General features: G+C 49.2%; 1 protein-coding gene across 3 annotated transcripts in view; it reads left to right on the top strand.

Moving 5' to 3' along the window:
- Positions 1-22,370: 22,370 nt before the first annotated feature.
- The window catches only part of KCMF1 (potassium channel modulatory factor 1), an 89,992-nt gene continuing 88,389 nt past the window's right edge, over positions 22,371-23,973 (top strand). The window contains exon 1 of one of the 3 annotated variants that reach the window (XM_039461780.2): positions 22,371-22,688. In XM_039461780.2, the coding sequence (XP_039317714.1) occupies positions 22,673-22,688 (16 nt within the window). In that variant the 5' untranslated portion in view covers positions 22,371-22,672. Of the gene's footprint in view, positions 22,689-22,984; positions 23,467-23,973 lie in introns of those variants that run through there. The other 2 variants (XM_074397595.1, XM_074397601.1) reach the window with 2 other exon arrangements.

The following is a 23,973-nucleotide window of genomic DNA, read 5'->3' as shown; positions in this document are numbered from 1 at the left end:
AGGAGGCGGAAGTTGCAGTGAGCCAAGATTGCAGCCTTGCACTCTGGCCTGGGCAACAAGAGTGAAACTCCATCTCAAAAAAAAAAAAAAAAAAAAACAAATTCCAGTTCCCTGTCCGGCATGATGGCTCACACCTGTAATTCTAGCTCTTTGGGCTGGGCGCGGTGGCTCATGCCTGTAATCCAAGCACTTTGGAGGCCAAAGTGGGTGGATCACCTGAGGTCGGGAGTTCAAGACCAGCCTGACCAACATGGTGAAACCCTGTCTTAAAAAAAAAAGAAGCCGGGCGCGGTGGCTCAAGCCTGTAATCCCAGCACTTTGGGAGGCCGAGGCGGGTGGATCACGAGGTCGAGAGATCGAGACCATCCTGGTCAACATGGTGAAACCCCGTCTCTACTAAAAATACAAAAAATTAGCTGGGCATGGTGGCACGTGCCTGTAATCCCAGCTACTCAGGAGGCTGAGACAGGAGAATTGCCTGAACCCAGGAGGCGGAGGTTGCGGTGAGCCGAGATCGCGCCATTGCACTCCAGCCTGGGTAACAAGAGCGAAACTCTGTCTCAAAAAAAAAAAAAGAAGAAAGAAAAAAAGAAAAAATAAAAATAAAAAAATTAGCCGAACGTGGCGGCATGTATCTTTAGTCCCAGCTACTTGGGAGGCAGAGGCAGGAGGACTGTTTGAGTCCCGGAGGTTGAACTTACAGTGAGCCATGATCTTGCCACTGCTCTCTAGCCTGGGTGACAGAGTGAGACCCACTCTCAAAAAAAAGAAAAAGAAAAAAAAAATCTCAAGTCAATTGTATTTATTTATTTATTTATTTATTTCAGATGCAGTTTCGCTCTTGTTGCCCAGGCTGGAGTGCAATGGTACAATCTCAGCTCACTGCAACCTCCACCTCTAGGTTCAAGCAGTTCTCCTGCCTCAGCCTCCCAAGTAGCTGGCATTACAGGCATATGCCACCATACCCAGCTAATTTTGTATTTTTAGTAGAGACAAGGTTTTTCCATGTTGGTCAGGCTGGTCTTGAACTCCTGAACACAGGTGATCTGCCTGCCTCTGCCTCCCAAAGTGCTGGGATTACAGGCGTGAGCCACCACGACTGGTTATATTTAATTATTTCAAAAGCCAGGCTCTCTCATTGCACAACATTTAAACAATAAAGTAAGAAGAAGTGCCTACCTACCCCAAATTGGCATGACTACTGCTAGCATTTAGGAGTGTGTCCTTTCAGCCTAGAGGAACACAAGTATCTGTGTGTGTGTAACTTTGACCCCTTCTCCTCCCGCTCCAAAAAATGTACTTACATATATATATACATTTTTTGTTTTGTTTTGTTTTTTTTTTTTTTTTTGAGACGGAGTTTCGCTCTTGTTACCTAGGCTGGAGTGCAATGGTGCGATCTCGACTCACCGCAACCTCCGCCTCCTGGATTCAGGCAATTCTCCCTCCTCAGCCTCCTGAGTAGTTGGAATTACAGGCACGTGCCACCATGCCTAGCTAATTTTTTGTATTTTTAGTAGAGACGGGATTTCACCATGTTGACCAGGATGGTCTCGATCTCTCGACCTCGTGATCCACCCGCCTTGGCCTCCCAAAGTTCTGGGATTACAGGCTTGAGCCACTGCGCCCGGCCTGGTTTGGTTTTTTGTTTTTGATATTAGCAGAGACAAGGTCTCACTATATTGCCCTGGCTTGTCACAAACTCCTGGGCTCAAGCAATCCTCTCACCTTGGCCTCCCAAAGTGCTGGGATTACAGGCGTAAGCCACTATGCTCAGCCTATATATTCCTTTTTTTTTTTTTTTTTTTAATATGTAGCCATGCCCAGCTATATATTCTTTAAAAAAAAAAAAAAAAAAAAAAAAAAAACCTTGGCCGGGCGCGGTGGCTCAAGCCTGTAATCCCAGCACTTTGGGAGGCCGAGGCGGGTGGATCACGAGGTCGAGAGATCGAGACCAACCATGGTCAACATGGTGAAACCCCGTCTCTACTAAAAACACAAAAAATTAGCTGGGCATGGTTGTGCGTGCCTATAATCCCAGCTACTCAGGAGGCTGAGGCAGGAGAATTGCCTGAACCCAGGAGGCAGAGGTTGCGGTGAGCTGAGATCGCGCCATTGCACTCCAGCCTGGGTAACAAGAGCGAAACTCCGTCTCAAAAAAAAAAAAAAAAAAAAAACCTTGATGGAGCCAAGTGTGGTGGCTCACACCTGTAATCCTGGGACTTTGGGAGGCCAAGGAGGGCGAATCATGAGGTCAGGAGTTCAAGACCAGCCTGGTGAAACCCTGTCTCTACCAAAAATACAAAAAAAAAAAAAAAAAAAAAAAAAAAATTAGCTGGGCATGGTGGCACATGCCTGTAATCCCAGCTACTCAGGAGGCTGGAGCAGGAGAATTGCTTGAACCAGGACCTGGGAGGCAGAGATTGTAGAGAGCCGAGATCGTGGCACTGCACTCCAGCCAGGGCTACAAAGCAAGACTCCATATCCAAAAAAAAGGTTATATCAGAGATTCTGCGGCCTACAAAGCCCAAAGAGCTTACTATCTAGTTATTTACAGAAAATGTATGCCAACCTCTGCAGTATATGATGTATCATGCTTTATTTAACCCAGGCGTCCCCCAACTATGGCCCGCGGGCCGCATGTGGCCCCCTGAGGCCATTTATCCAGCCCCCCGCCGCACTTCAGGAAGGGGCACCTCTTTCACTGGTGGTCCGTGAGTGGAGCACAGTATGTGGTGGCCCTCCAACAGTCTGAGGGACAGTGAACTGGCCCTCTGTGTAAAAAGTTTGGGGACACCTGAAACCAGTCCCCTAGTAATAACATTTAAATTCTTTCCATTTGTTCAGCATTAACAAACAATCTCACAATTAACACTTTCTTTTTCTAATTTATTTATTTATTTATTTATTTATTGAGACGGAGTTTCGCTCTTGTTGCCCAGGCTGGAGTGCAATGGCACGATCTCGGCTCACCGCAACCTCCGCCTCCCGGGTTCAGGCAATTCTCCTGCCTCAGCCTCCTGAGTAGCTGGGATTACAGGCACGCGCCACCATGCCCAGCTAATTTTTTGTATTTTTAGTAGATACGGGGTTTCGCCATGTTGACCAGGATGGTCTCGATCTCTCGACCTCGTGATCCACCCGCCTCGGCCTCCCAAAGTGCTGGGATTACAGGCTTGAGCCACCGCGCCCGGCTAACACTTTCTTTTTCAACATTTATATCAGTTGATGGCTATTAGTGAGTGAGAATATTACTAATTGTGAACCCAATGTGTCCATACAGAAATACCCTTTAAAAGTGGGCCCTCGGCCAGGAGTGGTGGCTCACGCCTGTAATCCCAGCACTTTGGGAAGCCGAGGTAGGTGGATCATGAAGTCAAGAGATCGATACCATCCTGGTCAACATGGTGAAACCCCATCTCTACTAAAAAGACAAAAATTAGCTGGGCATGGTGGCGCGTGCCTGTAGTCACAGCTACTCGGGAGGCTGAGGCAGGAGAATTGCTTAAATCCAGGAGGCGGAGGTTGCGGTGAGCCGAGATCACGCCATTGCACTCCAGCCTCGGTAACAAGAGTGAAACTCTGTCTCAAAACAAAACGAAAAAAAAAAAGTGGGCCCTCATGTTAATAGACACTGTGGCTCCAGGGTCAACTCTGGAAATATGAGCAATTGCCAAAGTTGCCAAGCCAAAGGGCTGTACAGAACGATCTCATTTTCTTTTTCTTTTCTTTTCTTTTTTTTTGAGACAGAGTTTCACTCTTGTTGCCTAGGCTGGAGTGCAGTGGCACAATCTTGGCTCACTGAACCTCGGCTTCTCAGGTTCAAGTGATTCTCCTGCCTCAGCCTCCCAAGTAGCTGGGATTATAGGCATGTACCACTGTACCAGCTAATTTTGTTTTCTGGGGTTTTTTTAGACAGAATTTTGCTCTTGTTGCCCTGGCTGGAGGGCAGAGGTGTGATCTCAGCTCACCACAACCTCTGCCTCCCGGGTTCAAGAGATTCTCCTGCTTCAGTCTCCTGAGTAGCTGGGATTGCAAGCATGCGCCACCATGCCTGGCTAATTTTTTTTGTATTTTTAGTAAAGATGGGGTTTCTCCACGTTGGTCAGGCTGGTCTCAAACTCCCGATCTCAGGTGATCTGCCCACCTCGGCCTCCCAAAGTGCTGGGATTACAGGCGTGAGCCACTGCGCCCGGCTCTGCATCAACTTTTTAACTATGCCGTTGTAGCACCAAAGTGCTACATAAGAAATAACATACATAAGAAATAACGGGTGGGTTGCAGTGGCTCACACCTGTAATCCCAGCACTTTGGGAGGCCTTTTTTTCATCCCATACATTCAGAGATTTTTTTTTTTTTTTTTTTAAAGATGGGGTTTTTGGGCCGGGCATGGAGGCTCACGCCTGTAATCCCAGCACTTTGGGAGGCCGAGGCGGGTGGATCACGAAGTCAAGAGATCGAGACCATCCTGGTCAACATGGCGAAACCCCATCTCTACTAAAAAAATACAAAAAATTAGCTGGGCATGGTGGCACGTGCCTGTAATCCCAGCTACTCAGGAGGCTGAGGCAGGAGAATTGCCTGAACCCAGGAGGCGGAGGTTGCGGTGAGCCGAGATCGCGCCATTGCACTCCAGCCTGGGTAACAAGAGCGAAACTCCGTCTCAAAAAAAAAAAAAAAAAAAAAAAGATGGGGTTTTGGCCGGGCGTGGTGGCTAATGCCTGTAATCCAAGCACTTTGGAGGCCAAGGTGGGCAGATCATCTGAGGTCCGGAGTTCAAGATCAGCCTGACCAACATGGTGAAACCCCATCTTAAAAATAAATAAATAGGCCGGGCGCGGTGGCTCAAGCCTGTAATCCCAGCACTTTGGGAGGCCGAGGCGGGTGGATCACGAGGCCGAAAGATCGAGACCATCCTGGTCAACATGGTGAAACCCCGTCTCTACTAAAAATACAATAAAACTAGCTGGGCATGGTGGCACGTGCCTGTAATCCCAGCTACTCAGGAGGCTGAGGCAGGAGAATTGCCTGAACCCAGGAGGCGGAGGTTGCGGTGAGCCGAGATCGTGCCATTGCACTCCAGCCTGGGTAACAAGAGCGAAACTCCGTCTCAAAAAATAAATAAATAAATAAATAAATAAATAAATAAATAAATAAAATAAAATAAAAAGATGGGGTTTCACCATGATGGCCAGGCGTGAGCCACTGCTCCCGACCTTCAGTTAGAAATTTAAATGCTAGGCCGGGCGCGGTGGCTCAAGCCTGTAATCCCAGCACTTTGGGAGGCCGAGGCGGGTGGATCACGAGGTCAAGAGATCGAGACCATCCTGGTCAACATGGTGAAACCCCGTCTCTACTAAAAATACAAAAAATTAGCTGGGCATGGTGGCACGTGCCTGTAATCCCAGCTACTCAGGAAGCTGAGGCAGGAGAATTGCCTGAACCCAGGAGGCGGAGGTTGTGGTGAGCCGAGATTGCGCCATTGTACTCCACCCTGGGTAACAAGAGTGAAATTCTGTCTCAAAAAAAAAAAAAAAGAAAGAAATTTAAATGCTGCCGGGCGCAGTGGCTCACGCCTGTAATCCCAGCACTTTGGGAGGCTGAGGCGGGTGGATCACAAGGTCAAGTGATCGAGACCATCCTGGTCAACATAGTGAAACCCCGTCTCTACTAAAAATACAAAAAATTAGCTGGGCATGGTGGCGCGCGCCTATAATCCCAGCTACTCAGGAGGCTGAGGCAGGACCCAAGAGGCGGAGGTTGCAGTGAGCCGAGATCGCGCCATTGCACTCCAGCCTGGGTAACAAGAGTGAAACTCCGTCTCAAAAAAAAAAAGAAAAGAAAAAAGAAATTTAAATGCTAGTCTTGATCAGGTGCACTGACCCACACCTGTAATTCCAGCACTATGGGGAGCTGAGACAGACGCCTGGCCAACATGGCAAAACCCGGTCTCTACAAAAAACAGAAAAATTAGCTGGGCATGGTGGCACATGCTAATAATCCCAGCTACTCAGGAGGCTGAGGCAGAATTGCTTGAACCTGGGAGGGGGAGGTTGCAATAAACTGAGACGGCACCACTGCACTCCAGCCTGTACATCACAATGAGACACTGTTTCCAAAAAAAAAAAAAAAAAAAAAAAAAAAGTAACAAATAGGCATGACTGTATTCTAATAAAACCTTATTTGCCAGGTGCAGCGGTTCAGATCACACCTGTAATCCCAGCCCTTTGAGAGGCCGAGGCGGGTGGATCACCTGAGGTCAGGAGTTTGAGACCAGCTTGGCCAACATGGTGAAACCCTATTTCTACTAAAAACACAAAAAGAAAAAAATTAGCCAGGCATGGTTATAGGCGTCTGTAATCCCAGCTACTCAGGAGGCTGAGGCAGGAGAATTGCTCGAACCCGGGAGGCGGAGGTTGCAGTGAGCCGAGATTACACCATTGCACTCCAGCCTGGGCAACAGAGCAAGACTCCGACTCAAAACAAAACAAAGCAAACAAGCAAAGAAACAAACACTTTATTTGCAAAAATGGTGGTGGGGGCCAAATTTGGCCCATGGGCTAGTTTGCCTACCCCAGACCTAAAGAAATAATACAACAGTTAACATTTGTTGAGAACTACCACATACCAGTCACTTTATTATCGATTCTCACAGCAACCTTGAGAGGAAGTATTATTGGCTCCCTTCTAGAGATAAAGAAACTGAGGCTGAGAGGTGTTGGGTAACTTGCCTGGGGTCACCCTGATGGTGTGTGGCAAAGCTGGGATTCAACTCAGGACTAAGGTCTTACTCTGGAGCTCATGGTTATTTTATGCCACCTGCCAGAGGCAGTCAAGAGGAAGGGAAAGGAGAATATATGACTATCAGGTCTCAGTTCCTGGGAGAATTCACTCACTCACTTTTCATTCATTCATTCACTCATTTAACAAATATTTCACTTACACTATTTGCAAAGTACTTGGGACTCAAAGACAAATAAAACATGATTGCTGTCCTTGAGTAGCTCAGAGTCTAGATTTTTTTTTTTTTTTTTTTTTTTTTTTTTGAAACAGGGTTTTGCTCTGTTACCCAGACTGGCATGCAGTGGCGCAATCATGGCTTACTGCAGCCTCCACCTCCTGGGTTCAAGTGATCCTCCTGTCTTAGCCTCCCAAGTAGCTGAGACTACAGACATGCACCACCACACCAGTCTAATTGTTTTTTTTTTTTTGTAGAGGTGGAGTTTCACCATGTTGCCCAGGCTGGTCTTGAACTCCTGAGCTCAAGTGATCCACCCGCCTTGGCCTCCCAAATTGCTGGGATTACAGGCATGAGTCACCGCACCTGGCCAAGTCTAGCATTTAAACCTCTAAGTGAACGTAAGGGATGAAGAAAAGGGAATGTGATTTATTAATAGGATCAATGAATTAAAACATTGAAGATTCTCTCATCCCTGCTTCCTTCCTTCCTCTAAGCAGCCAGAGAGCTCTCTGATCCTTTGGGATCAGACACTGGATATTTTTACTCTGTAGCATGAACACATAGGTGGATTTACTGTGAAACTACTGAAGCTTACATTTCAGGGTCCCTCACTTCCTCAAACAGGGCTTCCAAGCCCTTTATCTAATTTTGCATTTCTTTCTTAAGAGTTGCCTGTCCTGTGGACGGGCACAGTGGCTCATGCCTGTAATTCCAGTACTTTGGAAGGCCAAGGCGGGTGGATCACCTGAGGTCATGAGTTCAAGACCAGCCTGACCAACATGGTGAAACCCTGTCTGGACAAAAAATACAAAAAATTATTCAGGCATGGTGGTGGGCAACTGTAATCCCAGCTACTTGGGAGGCTGAGACAGGAGAATCGCTTGAACCCAGAAGGCGGAGGTTGCAGTGAGCCAAGATCGTGCCACTGCACTCCAGCCTGGGTGACACAGTGAGACTCTGTCTCAAAAAGAAAAGAAAAACAAGAACAACAAAAAAAGAACAAACAAGAGTTGCCTGTCCCAAATACATAAACCTCAGGGCCTCAAACCTGGATCCAGACCAAGTGAATGTTCTTTTAGAGCCAGGTCTGGTAGAAGCCTGTTTTTAAGAAATTACCAGGAACTGAGGATGTTGTTTTGGCCCTCAGGGTTTTCTCTGAGAACTAAGAATTTGGGGGCTGTCCTCAAAGTCACAGGTGTAGCCAATCTGAAGTCTGTTCCCACCCTGTCCACTCTCTTCCTCTTCCCATCACCTGCCCCTGCTGTGTCTTCCCTTACAATACAGCCCCGAGCCCTAAGCTTTGCGCTGATTCAAGCTCTTTGGAATTCAAGACATCCAGGAATCTGACGCTCCAAGAATTTTCCCAATGACCTCTCAGTGGGCCATTCAGGCAGGAAAGGACACACACATTCCTACTGGGGCCAGGGGCTGTGACTGAGCCTGTGTGTGCCTGGGAGCCTGCTGAATACTGGGTGCTGGCAGTTGGCAGGGCTTCCCAGGGCAGGGGCATCTTGCCGAGCTTATCAGCAGGCCCAGCTCTGTACCCATTTGTCCAGGGTAAAAAACAACCTCTGGTGCAATTTTTAAATTTTTATTTATTTATTTTTGAGACGTAGTCTCACTCTTGTTGCCCAGGCTGGAGTGCAGTGGTGCGATCTTGGATCACTGCAACCTCCATCTCCCGGATTCAAGCAATTCTCCTGCCTCAGCCTCCCGAGTAGCCGGGATTACAGGAGTGCGCCACCAAGCCTAATTTTGTATTTTTAGTAGAGATGGGGTTTCACCATGTTGGCCAGGCTGGTCTTGAACTCCTGACCTTAGGTGATCTGCCCGCCTCAGCCTCCTAAAGTGCTGGGATTACAGGTGTGAGCCACTGCGCCTGGCTGAATTGTTTTATACTCACCCACGTCATAAATGACTCACAACTAGAATGTTATTAACATGAGAACAGAAGGACTACCTGGATTTGGTCATTTGCTCAGAGTGCCAGGCAAATCCACAAAGCATCTAAAATTACAGTTTAGCAATCTGATGAATAAACAACAGTAATACTACGAGTACTCAAGGTTAGGTCCTGTACCTATTTTTTTTTTTTTTTTTGAGACGGAGTTTCACTCTTGTTACCCAGGCTGGAGTGCAATGGCACGATCTCGGCTCGGCTCACCGCAACCTCCACCTCCTGGGTTCAGGCAATTCTCCTGCCTCAGCCTCCTGAGTAGCTGGTATTACAGGCACGCACCACCATGCCCAGCTAATTTTTTGTTTTTTTTTTTTTTTTTTTTTTTTTTGTATTTTTAGTAGAGGCGGGGTTTCACCATGTTGACCAGAATGGTCTTGATCTGTCGACCTCGTGATCCACCCGCCTCGGCCTCCCAAAGTGCTGGGATTACAGGCTTGAGCCACCGCGCCCGGCCTTTTTTTTTTTTGAGACGGGGTTTCGCTCTTGTTACCCAGGCTGGAGTGCAATGGAGCGATCTCGGCTCACCGCAACCTCCGCCTCCTGGGTTCAGGCAATTCTCCTGCCTCAGCCTCCTGTGTAGCTGGGATTACAGGCATGCGCCACCATACCCAGCTCTTTTTTTTTTTTTTTTTTTTTTGAGACGGAGTTTCGCCCTTGTTACCCAGGCTGGAGTGCAATGGCGCGATCTCGGCTCACTGCAACCTCCGCCTCCTGGGTTCAGGCAATTCTCCTGCCTCAGCCTCCTGAGTAGCTGGGATTACAGGTACGCGCCACCATGCCCAGCTAATTTTTTGTATTTTTAGTAGAGACGGGGTTTCACCATGTTGACCAGGATGGTCTCGATCTCTCGACCTCGTGATCCACCCACCTCGGCCTCCCAAAGTGCTGGGATTACAGGCTTGAGCCACGCGCCGGGCCGGTCCTGTACCTGTTTTGTCCACTGTCATATCTCCAACAAGACACAGCGAGTACAGCCCCTAACACGCTGGATATACTCTATAAAGAATTACTGAATGATTAAAGAAAAGGGATAAGCTGTTCTTAGTGGAAACACCCATTTCTCCCAAGATGAATTCGAATTCTCTTAGACCAGGTCTTTCTAAATTAACAGCACCAGCCAGGAGATACCAAAGAATCTTTGTTGTTGTTGCTTGTTGTTTGAGATGGAGTTTCGCTCTGTTGTCCAGGCTGGAGTGCAGTGACACAGTCTCAGCTCACTGCAAACTCCATCCCCCAGGCTCAAGCGATTCTTCTGCCTCAGCCTCCCGAGTAGCTGGGATTATAGGCACCTGCCATCATGCCTGGCTAATTTTTCTATTTTTAGCAGAGACAGAGTTTTGCCACGTTGGCCAGGGCCAGGCTGGTCTCGAACTCCTGACCTCAGGTGATCCACCCGCCTCAGCCTTTCAAAGTGCTAGGATTATAGGCGTGAGCCACCATGCTCAGCTGAGACGCTCTAATTTCTAACTTACGGCTTCCCCTTTTCTGGATCCCACGAGGTCCACACACAAGCGTTCTATGACTCACTACATCCTGAGCCTCAGCTTCTTTTTTTTTTTTTTTTTTTTTTTTTTTTTTTGAGACGGGGTTTCGCTCTTGTTACCCAGGCTGGAGTGCAATGGCACGATCTCGGCTCACCGCAACCTCCGCCTCCTGGGTTCAGCCAATTCTCCTGCCTCAGCCTCCTGCGTAGCTGGGATTACAGGCACGCGCCACCATGCCCAGATAATTTTTTGTATTTTTAGTAGAGACGGGGTTTCACCATGTTGACCAGGATGGTCTCGATCTCTTGATCTCGTGATCCACCCGCCTCGGCCTCCCAAAGTGCCGGGATTACAGGTGTGAGCCACCGCGCCCGGCCGAACCTCAGCTTCTTGACTGTTACATTCCAGGGCTCTTTTCCACGGTATGTTTCTAACTCTTTGATGGGTTTGGGGGAGACCTGGGTGACACACTTGGAACAGACCTGGTCCACGGGTTTGCTCATCCAGTTTGTGTACATCCCACTCCCTTCATGTTCAGGTGACCTCATTTTTTGAACTTCCTCAGAGCAACCAATCCCCCACACACTGTCTCCTTCAGAGAATCTTTCTGTGTGAATTTGTGGTCTTTAAATTAGCGTATGAGTTTTAGGCATAGTCAGAGCAGGAAATGCCTTCATGAGGAATTCAGCAGCTTCTAGAGATAAAACGTGATAGGGCAAATTATGAGTCTGGGGATAAGGACACCTGGGTTCCAGTTTTGTACACATCATTCATTCATTTCACAAATAAGCACCCAAAGCCCACCATGATATGCAGCTGCAGGGCTGTGCTAGAAGTATGTAAACAAAGACACCTACTCCCGCCCAAGGGCAGCCCAGTGGGGGAAGTGAAAGGATTAAATGCAATAATGGAGAATTGTAAAAAGAATCAGGAGCACTTAGTGAGGTGGTTCTTCAACTTTATTGCACCATCAGGATCCCCACGGGTGTTCTTTCAAATGCCAATCTTTGAGCCCCATCCTTCAGAAATCCTGATCCGGTTGATCTAGGAAAGCTCAGAGACATTTATTGTTTATCTTGAGCACCTTCCCTCCTCCCTTCACTCCCCTCCCAGGTGATTCCACTAGAAGTTGGCCCCAACCCACACACCTTCCTTCAAGAAAAGGTTCAAAAAGCAGGGGTCTGCAACTGATTTTTTTTTTTTCTTTAAAGAGACAAAGTGTTGCTCTATCACCCAGCCTGGAGTGCAGTGGTGAGATCATGGCTCACTGCAGCCCTCAACCTCCTGGGCTAGAGTGATCCTCCTACCTGTTTCCCAAGTAGCTGGGACTACAGGCCTCTGCTACCACATCCAGCCCTTACAGCTAATTTTTTTTTTTTTTTTTTTTTTCCAGATGGAGTCTCACTCTGTTGCCCAGGCTAGAGTGCAGTGGCACGATCTTGGCTCACTGCAACCTCCACCTTCCAGGTTTAAGCAATTCTCCTGCCTTAACCTTTGAAGTAGCTGGGATTGTAGGCACGTGCCACCATGCCCGGCTAATTTGTTGTATTTTTAGTAGAGACAGAGTTTCGCCATGTTGGCCAGTCTGGTCTTGAATTCCTGACCTTGTGATCCACCTGCCTTGGCCTCCCAAAGTGCTGGGATTACAGGCCTATAATCTGATTTTTAGAGAAAAAGGAGCACAAATGAGACACAGAGGTACAAAATGGCATGATTTTTATCCTCCACTCTAAGAAAATGAAGGCCATGAGGCATGAATACCACAGCTTCCTGACATACCCAATGGGACACCTTTATCTCCACTGGCAACCCTTTTTTTTTGAGACAGAGTCTCACTCTGCACCCAGGCTGGAGTGCGGTGGCACAATCTCGGCTCACTGCAACCTCCACTTCCCTGGTTCAAGTGATTCTCCTGCCTCAGTTTCCCAAGTAGCTGGGACTATAGGCGTGCACCACCATGCCTAGCTAACTTTTGTATTTTTTCAGTAGAGATGGGGTCTCACCATATTGGCCAGGCTGGTCTCGAACTCCTGACCTCGTGATCCACCCGCCTCAGCCTCCCCAAGTGCTGGGATTACAGGTGTGAGCCACCGCGCCCAGCCCATTGGCAACCTTTTCCATAGCCAGCAGCTGAAGAGGCGTCCTGCTCCTGGTGGAAGCTAAACTCATGTGGGCTCCTTCGCCCCTCCATCTCCCACCCTCCCCATCCCTACCTCCTTTCCGCACACGCACATATACACTTCAGTTCTCTGCCGCCTCTCCTGGATCCTTCCCCTAAGCTTCTAAACACTCCCATTCCTAAAACCAAAAATGCTTCTCTTCACTCTGGAGCTTCCATTAAGCACGGTTTCTTATTTACTTGTTTATTTATTTACTGTTTTGAGATGGAGTCTTGCTCTGTTGCCAGGCTGGAGTATAGTGGCTCGATCTCAGCTCACTTGATCTGCCTCCCAGATTCAGGCAATTCTCCTGCCTCAGTCTCCCAAATAGCTGGGACTACACGCACGTCACCATGCCCAGCTAAGTTTTGTATATTTAATAGAGACGGGGGTTTCACCATGTTGGCAGGATGGTCTTGATCTCTTGACCTCATGATTGGCCAGCCTCAGCCTCCCAAAGCAAAGTGCTGGGATTACAGGTGTGAGCCGCCACCATGCCCGGCCTTATTTATTTATTTTTTTGAGATGGAGTCTTGCTCTGTTGAATGCAGTGGCACAGTCTTGGCACACTGCAACCTTTAGCTCCTGGACTCAAGTGATCCTCCTGTGTCAGCCTCCTAAGTAACTGGGATTACAGGTGTGCAACATGATAACCGGCTAATTTACGTATTGTTCGTAGAGATGGGGTTTTGCATATTGGCCAGGCTGGTCTTGAACTCCTGACCTCAAGGGATCCACCTGCCTCAGCCTCCCAAAGTGCTGGGATTACTGGTGTGAGCCACTGCACCCAGCCTCTGCCAAGCTTCTTTTTTTTTTTTTTTTGAGACGGAGTTTTTTTGCTCTTGTTACCCAGGCTGGAGTGCAATGGCGCGATCTCGGCTCACCGCAACCTCCACCTCCTGGGTTCAGGCAATTCTCCTGCCTCAGCCTCCTGAGTAGCTGGGATTACAGGCACACGCCACCATGCCCAGCTCATTTTTTGTATTTTTAGTAGAGACGGGGTTTCACCATGTTGACTAGGCTGGTCTCGATCTCTCAACCTTGTGATCCTCCCGCCTCGGCCTCCCAAAGTGCTACGATTACAGGCTTGAGCCACTGCGCCCGGCTGCTTCTTTAAACATAAAAGAAAGAAAAAAGAAACAAAAGGGCTATAAAACCAGTATACATTCATTACAGAAAATTTCAAAACTAAAAGGAAAAAAAGTCCATTACACCTTATCATAAGCTCTCAAATCATCAATCAGAACTGCTTCAATTAATTTTGTCACCAGAATGTAAATACCTCCAGGATGCGGACATGGTTTTCTTTTTCATCACTGTGTCCTCAGTGGACCTAGAAGACTCAAATATGTATTTACCGGGGACTACTAGATGGAGGAGGGAGGGAGACAAGGGCTGAAAAATTACCTTCTGGGTACAATGCTTAGTATCTGGGTGACAGGAATGTTCACACCCCAAACCTCAGCATCATGCAGTATACCCAGGTAACAAACCTGAGTAACATAAAAATAACATAAACCATCCATTTTTTAAATTTTATTTATTTTTTATTTTTATTTTTATTTTTTATTTTTTGAGACGGAGTTTCGCTCTTGTTACCCAGGCTGGAGTGCAATGGCGCGATCTCGGCTCACCGCAACCTCCGCCTCCTGGGTTCAGGCAATTCTCCTGCCTCAGCCTCCTGAGTAGCTGGGATTACAGGCACGCGCCACCACGCCCAGCTAGTTTTTTGTATTTTTAGTAGAGACGGGGTTTCGCCACGTTGACCAGGATGGTCTCGATCTCTCGACCTCATGATCCACCCGCCTCAGCCTCCCAAAGTGCTGGGATTACAGGCTTGAACCACCGCGCCCGGCTAAATCATCCATATTATACTCCGATAACCACACTGACTCTTTTTTTTTTTTTTTTTTTTGAGACAGAGTTTCGCTCTTGTTACCCAGGCTGGAGTGCAATGGCGCGATCTCGGCTCACCGCAACCTCCGCCTCCTGGGTTCAGGCAATTCTCCTGCCTCAGCCTCCTGAGTAGCTGGGATTACAGGCACGTGCCACCATGCCCAGCTAATTTTTTGTATTTTTAGTAGAGACGGGGTTTCACTATGTTGACCGGGATGGTCTCGATCTCTCGACCTCGTGATCCACCCGCCTCGGCCTCCCAAAGTGCTGGGATTACAGGCTTGAGCCACCGCGCCCGGCCCCTGTTTCACATTTTTTTTTTTTTTTTTATGAGATGAAGTCTTGCTCTGTTGCCCAGGCTAGAGTGCAGAGGCACGATCTTGGCTCACTGCAACCTCCGCCTCCCAGGTTCAAGCAATTCTCCTGCCTCAGCCTCCTGAGTAGCTGGGATTACAGACGAGTGCCACCACGCCTGGCTAATTTTTGTATTTTTAGTAGAGACAGGGTTTCACCATCTTGGCCAGGCTGGTCTTGAACTCCTGACCTCAGGTAATCTACCTGCTTTGGCTTCCCAAAGTGCTGGGATTACAGGTGTGAGCCACCAAGCCTGGCCTGTTTCACATCCTTATTTCATCTTATCTTCTGGAAGAAGTCATCTCTAGCTACTGTCAGTTTCTAGGCTTGCCAGGACTCCCTTCAGCTTATTACAATGCAGCTTCTGATCCTAATTCTCCACTGACAGATGATACCCATTTCTGAAATCCAGAGGCCACACTTCAGTCTATCTCATGAGGTATACCTGCTGGGTGGACACCATTGGTCTCCCTTGTGCTTCTTTTTTTTTTTTTTTTTTTTTTTTTTTTTGAGACGGAGTTTCACTCTTGTTGCCCAGGCTGGAGTGCAATGGCGCGATCTCGGCTCACCGCAACCTCCGCCTCCTGGGCTCAGGCAATTCTCCTGCCTCAGCCTCCTGAGTAGCTGGGATTACAGGCACGTGCCACCACGCCCAGCTAGTTTTTTGTATTTTTAGTAGAGACGGGGTTTCACCATGTTGACCAGGATGGTCTCGATCTCTCAACCTTGTGATCCACCCGCCTCGGCCTCCCAAAGTGCTGGGATTACAGGCTTGAGCCACCGCGCCCGGCCTCCCTTGTGCTTCTTTAGCTTCTGTGAGCATAGCCTCTTTTGGTCCCTCCTGTTCTCTGGCACAGACTTCTCTGGAGGACAGGGGGGCCCTTCCGCATCATTATTGCCTAGGACAGTACAAAGGACCACATAAGAGAGCGTGACTGTTGGTGAGGAGCCAAGATCACTTCACGTCTCAAGAGGAGATGGTAGCAGCTTAGAATGGTTTGGTAGCCATGAGAATAAAGAGAAAGGGATGGATTTGACAGACGTTTAATGGGTAAACATCACAGGATTTGGCAACTAACTGGCTATGGAAGATAAATGGGAGGAGAGTCTAGGATGACTGTTGGGTTTCATCTTGGGTGGGTGACTTGACTAGGTTGGTGACTTTGCTCAATCCAACAGGGGATACAAAAAGAGGAAAGACAAGAAAGGGAAGATGATGAAAGTGGTATCCCAGAAAATGAAAGGGTGACCAACAGCACCACAAATCAAGCATCAGATAAATCAGGTTCTAAGCTGAGGGAGTGACAATCCTTTCAAGAAGCTTGTCCGTGGAGAGAAACAATAGGGTTATAACAACCAGAGGGAGTGCAGGGTTGAAGGGGTGTTTTTTGGCTGAAGGCAATGGACCAGCTAAGTAGCTGAAAGTGCAGGTGCCACACATGAGGGTGGCTGAAGGAGTAAGATCCCAGAGATGGGATGAAGTGGGATCATAACAGAGGCAGGGCTGAACAGAAAGGATATCTCCATGCATGAGGCAGCAGGACACAGATGTACAGACTCCCTTGGGGACTCCCAGTGGGAAGTGAAAGTTCCTGCATTTTGAACTTTCCTCCCTCTGTGAATTAGAAGGTGAGGTTATCTATTAGGCATGTGAGTGAGCAAGCAGTTGGAGCCAAGTGGTGAATGTTTATAGTAGAGGGTTCTGACCAAAGACAAAGATTGCTCAATGGCACTGAGGTCCAACTGCAGTTGAATGCCCTAGATTCATAACAGCCCCAATCAGTATGCTTCTGTATTTTTAGTTGCTATATTCTACACCCCAAGCAGATATACACAGGGAGAAACCGAGTCAGGCTTGGAAGCTTACAATGCTTGTATTGTTTGAGGATGAGGGATTTAAGGAGCTAAAGGTATGAATGAGAAGTCTGTGTTGACCACAGGGCACCAGTTGGGTCAGGTAGAGAATGGGATTAAAAGGGAAAAAACAAAACAAAACAAAAAATCACCCAGGTGCAGTGGCTCTCATCTGTAATCTCAGCACTTTGGGAGGCCAAGGCAGGTAGATCACTTGAGGTCAGGATTCAAGACTAGCCTGGCCAACATGGTAAAACCCTGTCTCTACAAAAAATATAAAAACTAGCCAGGCGTGGTGGTGACACCTGTATTCCCAGCTACTCAGGAGGCTGAGGCAGGAGAATTGCTTGAATCCAGGAGGTGGAGGTGGCAGTGAGCCAAGATCATACCACTTCACTCCAGCCTGGGTGACAGAGCAAGACTCTGTCTCCAAAAAGCTAATAATATAAAATAAATCATTCATTCATTCACTCACTCATTCAACAATACTGGATCCTGGAGACAAAAATGAACAATGTTGTCACTGCCTTTGAGGAGTCTGAGAAAAAAGATGAAAACACATTAAAAATGACAGCACAACACGAGTGAGCAGAGGAAGTTAGGAAATTACTGGTGCACCTAAGGGAGGCAAGGAAGGCTTACTGGAGTACAGGGGACCTGAACTTTTTTTTTTTTTTTTTTAAAGACGGGGTTTCACCATGTTGGTCAGGCTGGTCTTGAACTCCCGACCTCAGGTGATCCGCCCGCCTTGGCCTCCAAAGTGCTTGGATTACAGGCGTGAGCCACCGCACCCGGCCCTGGGACCTGAACTTTGACCTTACTTTCCTGTGCTCCGTCTAAGCAGAAAGAAGAGTATGTACAAAAGCACAGGGGCAGAAATTTTATTTACTTATTTTTATTTTTTTGAGACAGAGTCTCGCTCTATTGCCCAGGTTGGAGTGCAGTGGTGCGATCTAGGCTCACTGCAACCTCCATCTCCTGGGTTCAAGCAATTCTCCTGCCTCAGCCTCTCAAACACCTGGGACTACAGGCGCCCGCCACCACATCCAGCTAATTTTTGTATTATTATTATTTTTTTTAGTAGAGATGAGGTTTCACCATATTGGCCAGGCTGGTCTCCAACTCCTGACCTTGTGATCCGCCCGCCTCAGCCTCGCAAAGTACTGGAATTATAGGCGTGAGCCACCACGCCCGGCCAGGGGCATGAATTTATAATACAGTACAAGGAAGCCCAGGGTGCGCTGACAGAAAGAAGCCTGTATGCTGGAACAGCATGTTGGGCCTTAAAGTTACATTTCATATTGTAAGCTCCAGGAGGCTGGGACGATAAGAGCTTGCTTTTCTTATTTTAAGTCAGGTTTACTGAGATATAATTTACAGAGAAGTAAAAACTACCCTCTTAGGTGTATAATTCTGTTTTGACAGACTCATCCAATAATGTAAACAATACCACAATCAAGATACAGGATATTCTTATTATCTCAAGAAGTTCTCCTGGTGGTCAGTTCACCCATCCCCAACTCCAGTGGCCAGCAACCATTGATCTGATTTCTGTCTCTGTATCTTCTTTTTTTTTTTTTGAGATAGAATCTCACTCCGTCACCAGGCTGGAGTGCAATGGTTCAATCTCGGCTCACTGCAGCCTCTGCTTCCTGGGTTCAAGCAATTCTGCCTCAGCCTCCCCAGTAGGTGGGACTACAGGCACACACCACCATGTCCAGCTAATTTTTCTACTTTTAGTAGAGATGGGGTTTCACCATGTTGGCCAGGATGGTCTCAATCTCCTGACCTTGTGATTGGCCTGCCTCGGCCTCCCAAAGTGCTGCGATTATAGGCGTGAGCCACTGAGCCCAGCCTTTGTCCCTATACTTTAATTTTTTTTTTTTTTTTTTGAGACGGAGTTTCACTCTTGTTACCCAGGCTGGAGTGCAATGGCGCGATCTCAGCTTACCGCAACCTCCGCCTCCTGGGTTCAGGCAATTCTCCTGCCTCAGCCTCCTGAGTAGCTGGGATTACAGGCACGCGCCACCATGCCCAGCTCATTTTTTGTATTTTTAGTAGAGACGGGGTTTCACCATGTTGACCAGGATGGTCTCCATCTCTTGACCTCATGATCCACCCGCCTCAGCCTCCCAAAGTGCTGGGATTACAGGCTTGAGCCACCGCGCCCGGCCCCCTATACTTTAATTTTTTACTTTGAAATAATGATATACTCATAGGTAGTTGCAAAGAGGGCCCGGGTACACTTTCTCCAATGGGAACATCTTATAAAAACTATGTAAAAATAATGAAATCCAGGAAATCGACATGAGTACAATTCTATTGAGTAGACTATAGACCTTATTCGGATTTCACTAGTGCTTACATCCATTAGCTTGTTTGAAAAAATATAATTGGACCATAGTACATAGAAAAAATATAATTTAGCCTAGCAAAAACATGCATTAGTTACAGTTGTCCACAGAAGAAGGAGAAGTCAAGGGGATGTGGGGAGAAGGGACTGGAGGAAAACACTTCTGGAGTGGAACAGAAATCACTTGGTAGACAATTTGGTATAAGGATTTAAATCATTCCTTTTTTTCTTTTCTTTTTTGAGACAGAGTGTCACACATCACTCAGGCGAGGATGTGGTGGTGTAATCATGGCACACTGCAGCCTTGACCTCCCAGGCTCAAACAATCTTCCCACCTTAGCCTCTTGAGTAGCTGGGACCAAAGGTGCATGCCATCATGCCCAGCTAATTTGGTATTTTTTTGTAGAGATGGGGTTTTGCCCAGGCTGGAAATTAATCCTTTTTTTGGAAATGAAATTTCCCATATGACAGGACAGCAAGCAGAAGGTTGTTTAAAGTTGAACAGCCTGAAACTCTAATTGAATGAAGGTCATGAAAACCCCAAATAACCACAATATTTCTGCTTACTCTTATTCAAACAGGAAAAACAAAACAAAACAAAACCATTTAGTTGCTCTCTTTCCTTACGCTTGCCTGACTGAAAACAATGATGTAACTGTCAAAAACAGTTATCTAGGCTGGGCGCGGTGGCTCACGCCTGTAATCCCAGCACTTTGGGGAGGCCGAGGTGGGTGGATCATGAGGTCAAGAGATCGAGACCATCCTGGTCAACATTGTGAAACCCCGTCTCTACTAAAAATACAAAAAATTAGCTAAGCATGGTGGCGCGTGCCTGTAATCCCAGCTACTCAGGAGGCTGAGGCAAGAGAATTGCCTGAACCCAGGAGGCGGAGGTTGCGGTGAGCCGAGATCGCGCCATTGCACTCCAGCCTGGGTAACAAGAGCGAAAATCCGTCTCAAAAAAAAAAAAAAAAAAAAAAAAAAAAAAAAAAACCAAACAACAACAACAACAACAACAACAACAAAACAGTTATCTGTTTCGTTAGCCAAGCTTTGCCAAACCTAAGCAAATAAAACCTCATATTTACTCTTTTTCTTTTCTTTTTTTTTTTGAGACGGAGTTTCGCTCTTGTTACCCAGGCTGGAGTGCAATGGCGCGATCTCGGCTCACCGCAACCTCCGCCTCCTGGGTTCAGCCAATTCTCCTGCCTCAGCCTCCTGAGTAGCTGGGATTACAGGCACGCGCCACCATGCCCAGCTAATTTTTTGTATTTTTAGTAGAGACGGAGTTTCACCATGTTGACAAGGATGGTCGCGATCTCTTGACCTCGTGATCCACCCACCTTGGCCTCCCAAAGTGCTGGGATTATAGGCGTGAGCCACCGCGCCCGGCATCCTTTTATTTACTCTTAATCTCTCCTGCAGTTCAGTACTGTTGTAGGCTTTCCTACCTTCTCCAGCATTTTATCTGTCTGCAGCACTGATAATGCCTTAACCTCTATACAATTTATTTATAGACATCGCTTACCCCTAGGGAGACAGTGGGATCAGTGTTGTCCCCACTTTTACAGCCCAAGAAATTGAGGCTCCTAATACCCAGGATCACATATGCCAATACTGTAAAATGCTTAGAAAGGCATCAACACAGGGCAAGCATTCAATAAGCATTAACTAGCTTTACTTAAAACCCTTCTTTCTATTTCACCAGACTCCATTTACAGCCAGGTTGGACCTCTTTCCACAAAAGAAATGGAATGAATTTGTGCAGAAGCTCCATACAAATATTTCTGGTTACAAAGTCCTCATTTAAACTGTAGTTTATCACTAGTTACTACCAAATACAGTCCCTCAGGAGTTCTGAGTGACCCAAAATCTACTTCCTGGACTTTAAGATGAGTTTTAGTTTCTTTGAAATCAGGAAATGTCTTAAAATCAGATTCAATGAAATACGGTAACAATCTTTTTACTGTGTCCTGTGGTAGGTATTTTATATGCATTTTAGCACTTCACCTCCAAGCCTCTTATTATTAAACATCTGTTGTTATGTCCATTTTAGAGACAGAGAAGTCAGGGCACAGAGAGGTTAAGAGATCACACAGCCAGTGAATGGTGGAGAGTATAAGAGTAACCCCAAAGCAAGCAGTACCCTAGATTACAATTTCAGTTGACTTAGCCTGTTAACAGTTCAATTTTATGCAAAAACCACAACTTCAAATGGAAAAAGATAAATTAAAACACCCACAAAAACCAAACAGACAAATGGAGGCTCAGCAAGCCCTGTAACTCGTCCACGGTTACACAGAGGATATCAGAGCCAAAATCCCATGGCCGATCTGTCTTGACTTCAAAGTGCCATCTATTTCCACCAAACCACGCTAACACCGACACGTGGTAAGGGGCAGTACAAAGATCTGAATTAATAATGCCTGAAAACAAAGTTGACAATAAGAAAGTAAAAATGTAAAACACAGATAAAATCGGAAGAGCAGACCACTTGCAGGAAACAAAAAACTCCAAGTTTTCAAGGCAGGGCATTCACGGTGAGCCAAGGCGCTGGGACAGTTTGCGCGGATACCGCCGGACTCCGGGGCTGCCCGGGGCGGAGTCTTTAACAGAGACGGTTCGCAAGGAGTCGGCCTCGGAGCCTCGGAGCCCCGCAGCCTCCCGGCTTCCCTCCCGACCTCCAGTAACCCGGCCGGCGAACACCGGCGACTACCGGTGGCCAGCCGCCTTTCCCTTCTGGGCTGTTGTCTTAAAATACAGACAAACGCAAGTACTCAGGCGGTCCGCGGCCTCTCCGTGGGGCCGGAGCTCGCTGCCCGCGGCCGGCCCGGAGGCCATACACCTGGGGACAGTAGCCCCTCCGAGTCGCAGCTCGCCTCCGAGAAGCACCCACTGCCCGCGGCCGGCCCAGCCCAAGGCCCAGGCCCGCCCCAGGCGGAGCTGGGGGCGGCGAGGCAGGCGGGCGCTCCTCAGGCCGCGCGGGTGAGCAGCGGGAGCCGGCGCTGGGCATTTCCTCTTCCTCCCTACGCGTGGCGCGGAGCGGCGCGGCGGCGGCCAGGTGGAGGCTGGGCTCGGGCGCCCGATCGCGGCCTGCTGGCAAGCGCGGGCAAGCGCCGCGACCCGAGCCGCCGCCGCCGCGCCGCCCCCGCCGGCCGCGGGGCCTAGGGGCGGCTGGGCCCGGCGCGGGCAGCGAGAGGCGGGGCTGGCGTGCGGGCGGCGGAAGGAGGCGGAGGAGGAGGAAGAGGAGGAGGAGGAGGCGGCGGCCGGGAGCTGGGGGAGAGGGGCGGGGGGTGGGCCGGGGGAGGGGAGGAGCGGGATTCGCGGAGCGCCGCGCCGCTGCCGGGAGCCGGCGGGCCCGAGAGTGACCGGAGTCACGGCGGGCGCCGGCGGAGCCGCGGCGTCGGACCCGCCTCCTGGAGGAGCTCAGCCCCGACCAGGCCCGGCCCCATTCCCGCCCCGCGCCGCCTCCCCGCCGCCGCCGCCGCCGCCGCCGCCGCCGCGGGAGCGCTCCCCTGCCCACCCCGCCCCCGCGGCCGAGCCCAGGAGTCGAGTGGGAGTCGGCCGGCCGGCGCGGGCAGCGCCGGGACCCCGCGGGGGACACTGCAGCCGGAGCCCGGGAGGGGCCGCGCCGCCACCGTCTGAACTAGGATGTCCCGACATGAAGGTGAGAGGAGCCCCCGCCCCCACCCGCACCGCCCGGGTCTCGGCCTACCCCGCCCGGGCCGGGCGCGGCGGAGGGCGGCCAGGAAGCGTCGGAGACTTTGGTCGAGCCTGAGCCGGCCCGAGGCGCTGGACCCGGGAGCGAGCGAACGAGGGCGGAGAGCCGCGGCGCCGCTGCCGCCACGGCCGCGGCCCTTAGCTGGGCCTGCTGCTGGAGGCGGGGCGGCTGGGGCGGCCGGAGGGTTTGCACTGTCATGGGGCGAGGGGGGGAGGGGAGGCGGTGGGGCCCGTTACCGGCGGGAGCTCGGCCCTCGGGACTGATACTGGACGCCGAGGCCCGCCCGGCCGGTCCGGGATCCGCGGGCCCCAGCGCGGCCTAGCGCTCCCACCGCCCCGGAAGAGCCCGGTGTGGTCGCAGAGCCGGGCCGCGGGCGGCAGCAGGAGGCGAAAGAGCCGGCCCGGGACCCGGCAGGCGCGTCCGGTCGCCGGGAGACGGCGGCGAGTGTCCCCGCCTGCGGGCGACCGCGGGGCTGGCGGGAAGGCTCTGCGGCCAGGGGACAGGAAGCCCTCGCCGCCTGGAGCCCGCCCCGGCCTCGCGGCTAGGCCTCAGCGCGTCCCTGGGCTCGGGTAACAAGTTCCCGGGGTGGATCCGACCCCGCCGCGGCAAGCAAACTCCCTGCTCAGTCACCCAGGCGGATCAGGACTCGCTCCCCGCCAGCCCCGGGGCCCTCGTCGTCATGTGCTGCCTACCAGACTAGGTTTTGGAAAATGACGATGGTGAGGTCTGTTCATGGTCGGGGGTCGTTTTGGACCTTGTAAGATTTAAAAACATGGTAGGAGTACAGTTGCAAATAAGCAGACAGCTCTAAGCCCAGTCCCAGGGCACAAAGAGACAAATGTTTAGGGTCGATGTTTAGGCTTTGAGCTGGTAAGAAATAAGTAAACTTTAATTTACTGCCATATGGTTTAGAAAAGGAGGAGGGGGTTGTGTTTTCTTTGTTTCAGTACTACAGGTTTTTGGATAAAAAGTGTTAAAGAGATTTGGCGAAAAGTTTATCCTGCTAAGGTTAATACAAGATTGTAGAAGTGGCTTAAAAGTTTGTGTACTCATGATTTTAAAATCCTGTATAGGTGATGTAGGAGTGGAGAAAGTTTAGTGAGTCAGTTTAGTGTGTGCTTCGCACTATGGGAAGGATATTCTTTGGGAAATACAGACCTTAGAATTTCAAGGCTGAAAAACTCAGATTGATTAAAATTGTATTTAGAAAAAGTTTCAAAATTCACATTAC

The sequence above is a fragment of the Saimiri boliviensis genome, chromosome 1 (genome assembly GCF_048565385.1).
Source record: "Saimiri boliviensis isolate mSaiBol1 chromosome 1, mSaiBol1.pri, whole genome shotgun sequence".
Lineage (NCBI taxonomy): Eukaryota > Metazoa > Chordata > Mammalia > Primates > Cebidae > Saimiri > Saimiri boliviensis.
Note: the sequence above shows the minus strand (reverse complement) of the source record. Positions and strands in the feature narration are given on the sequence as shown.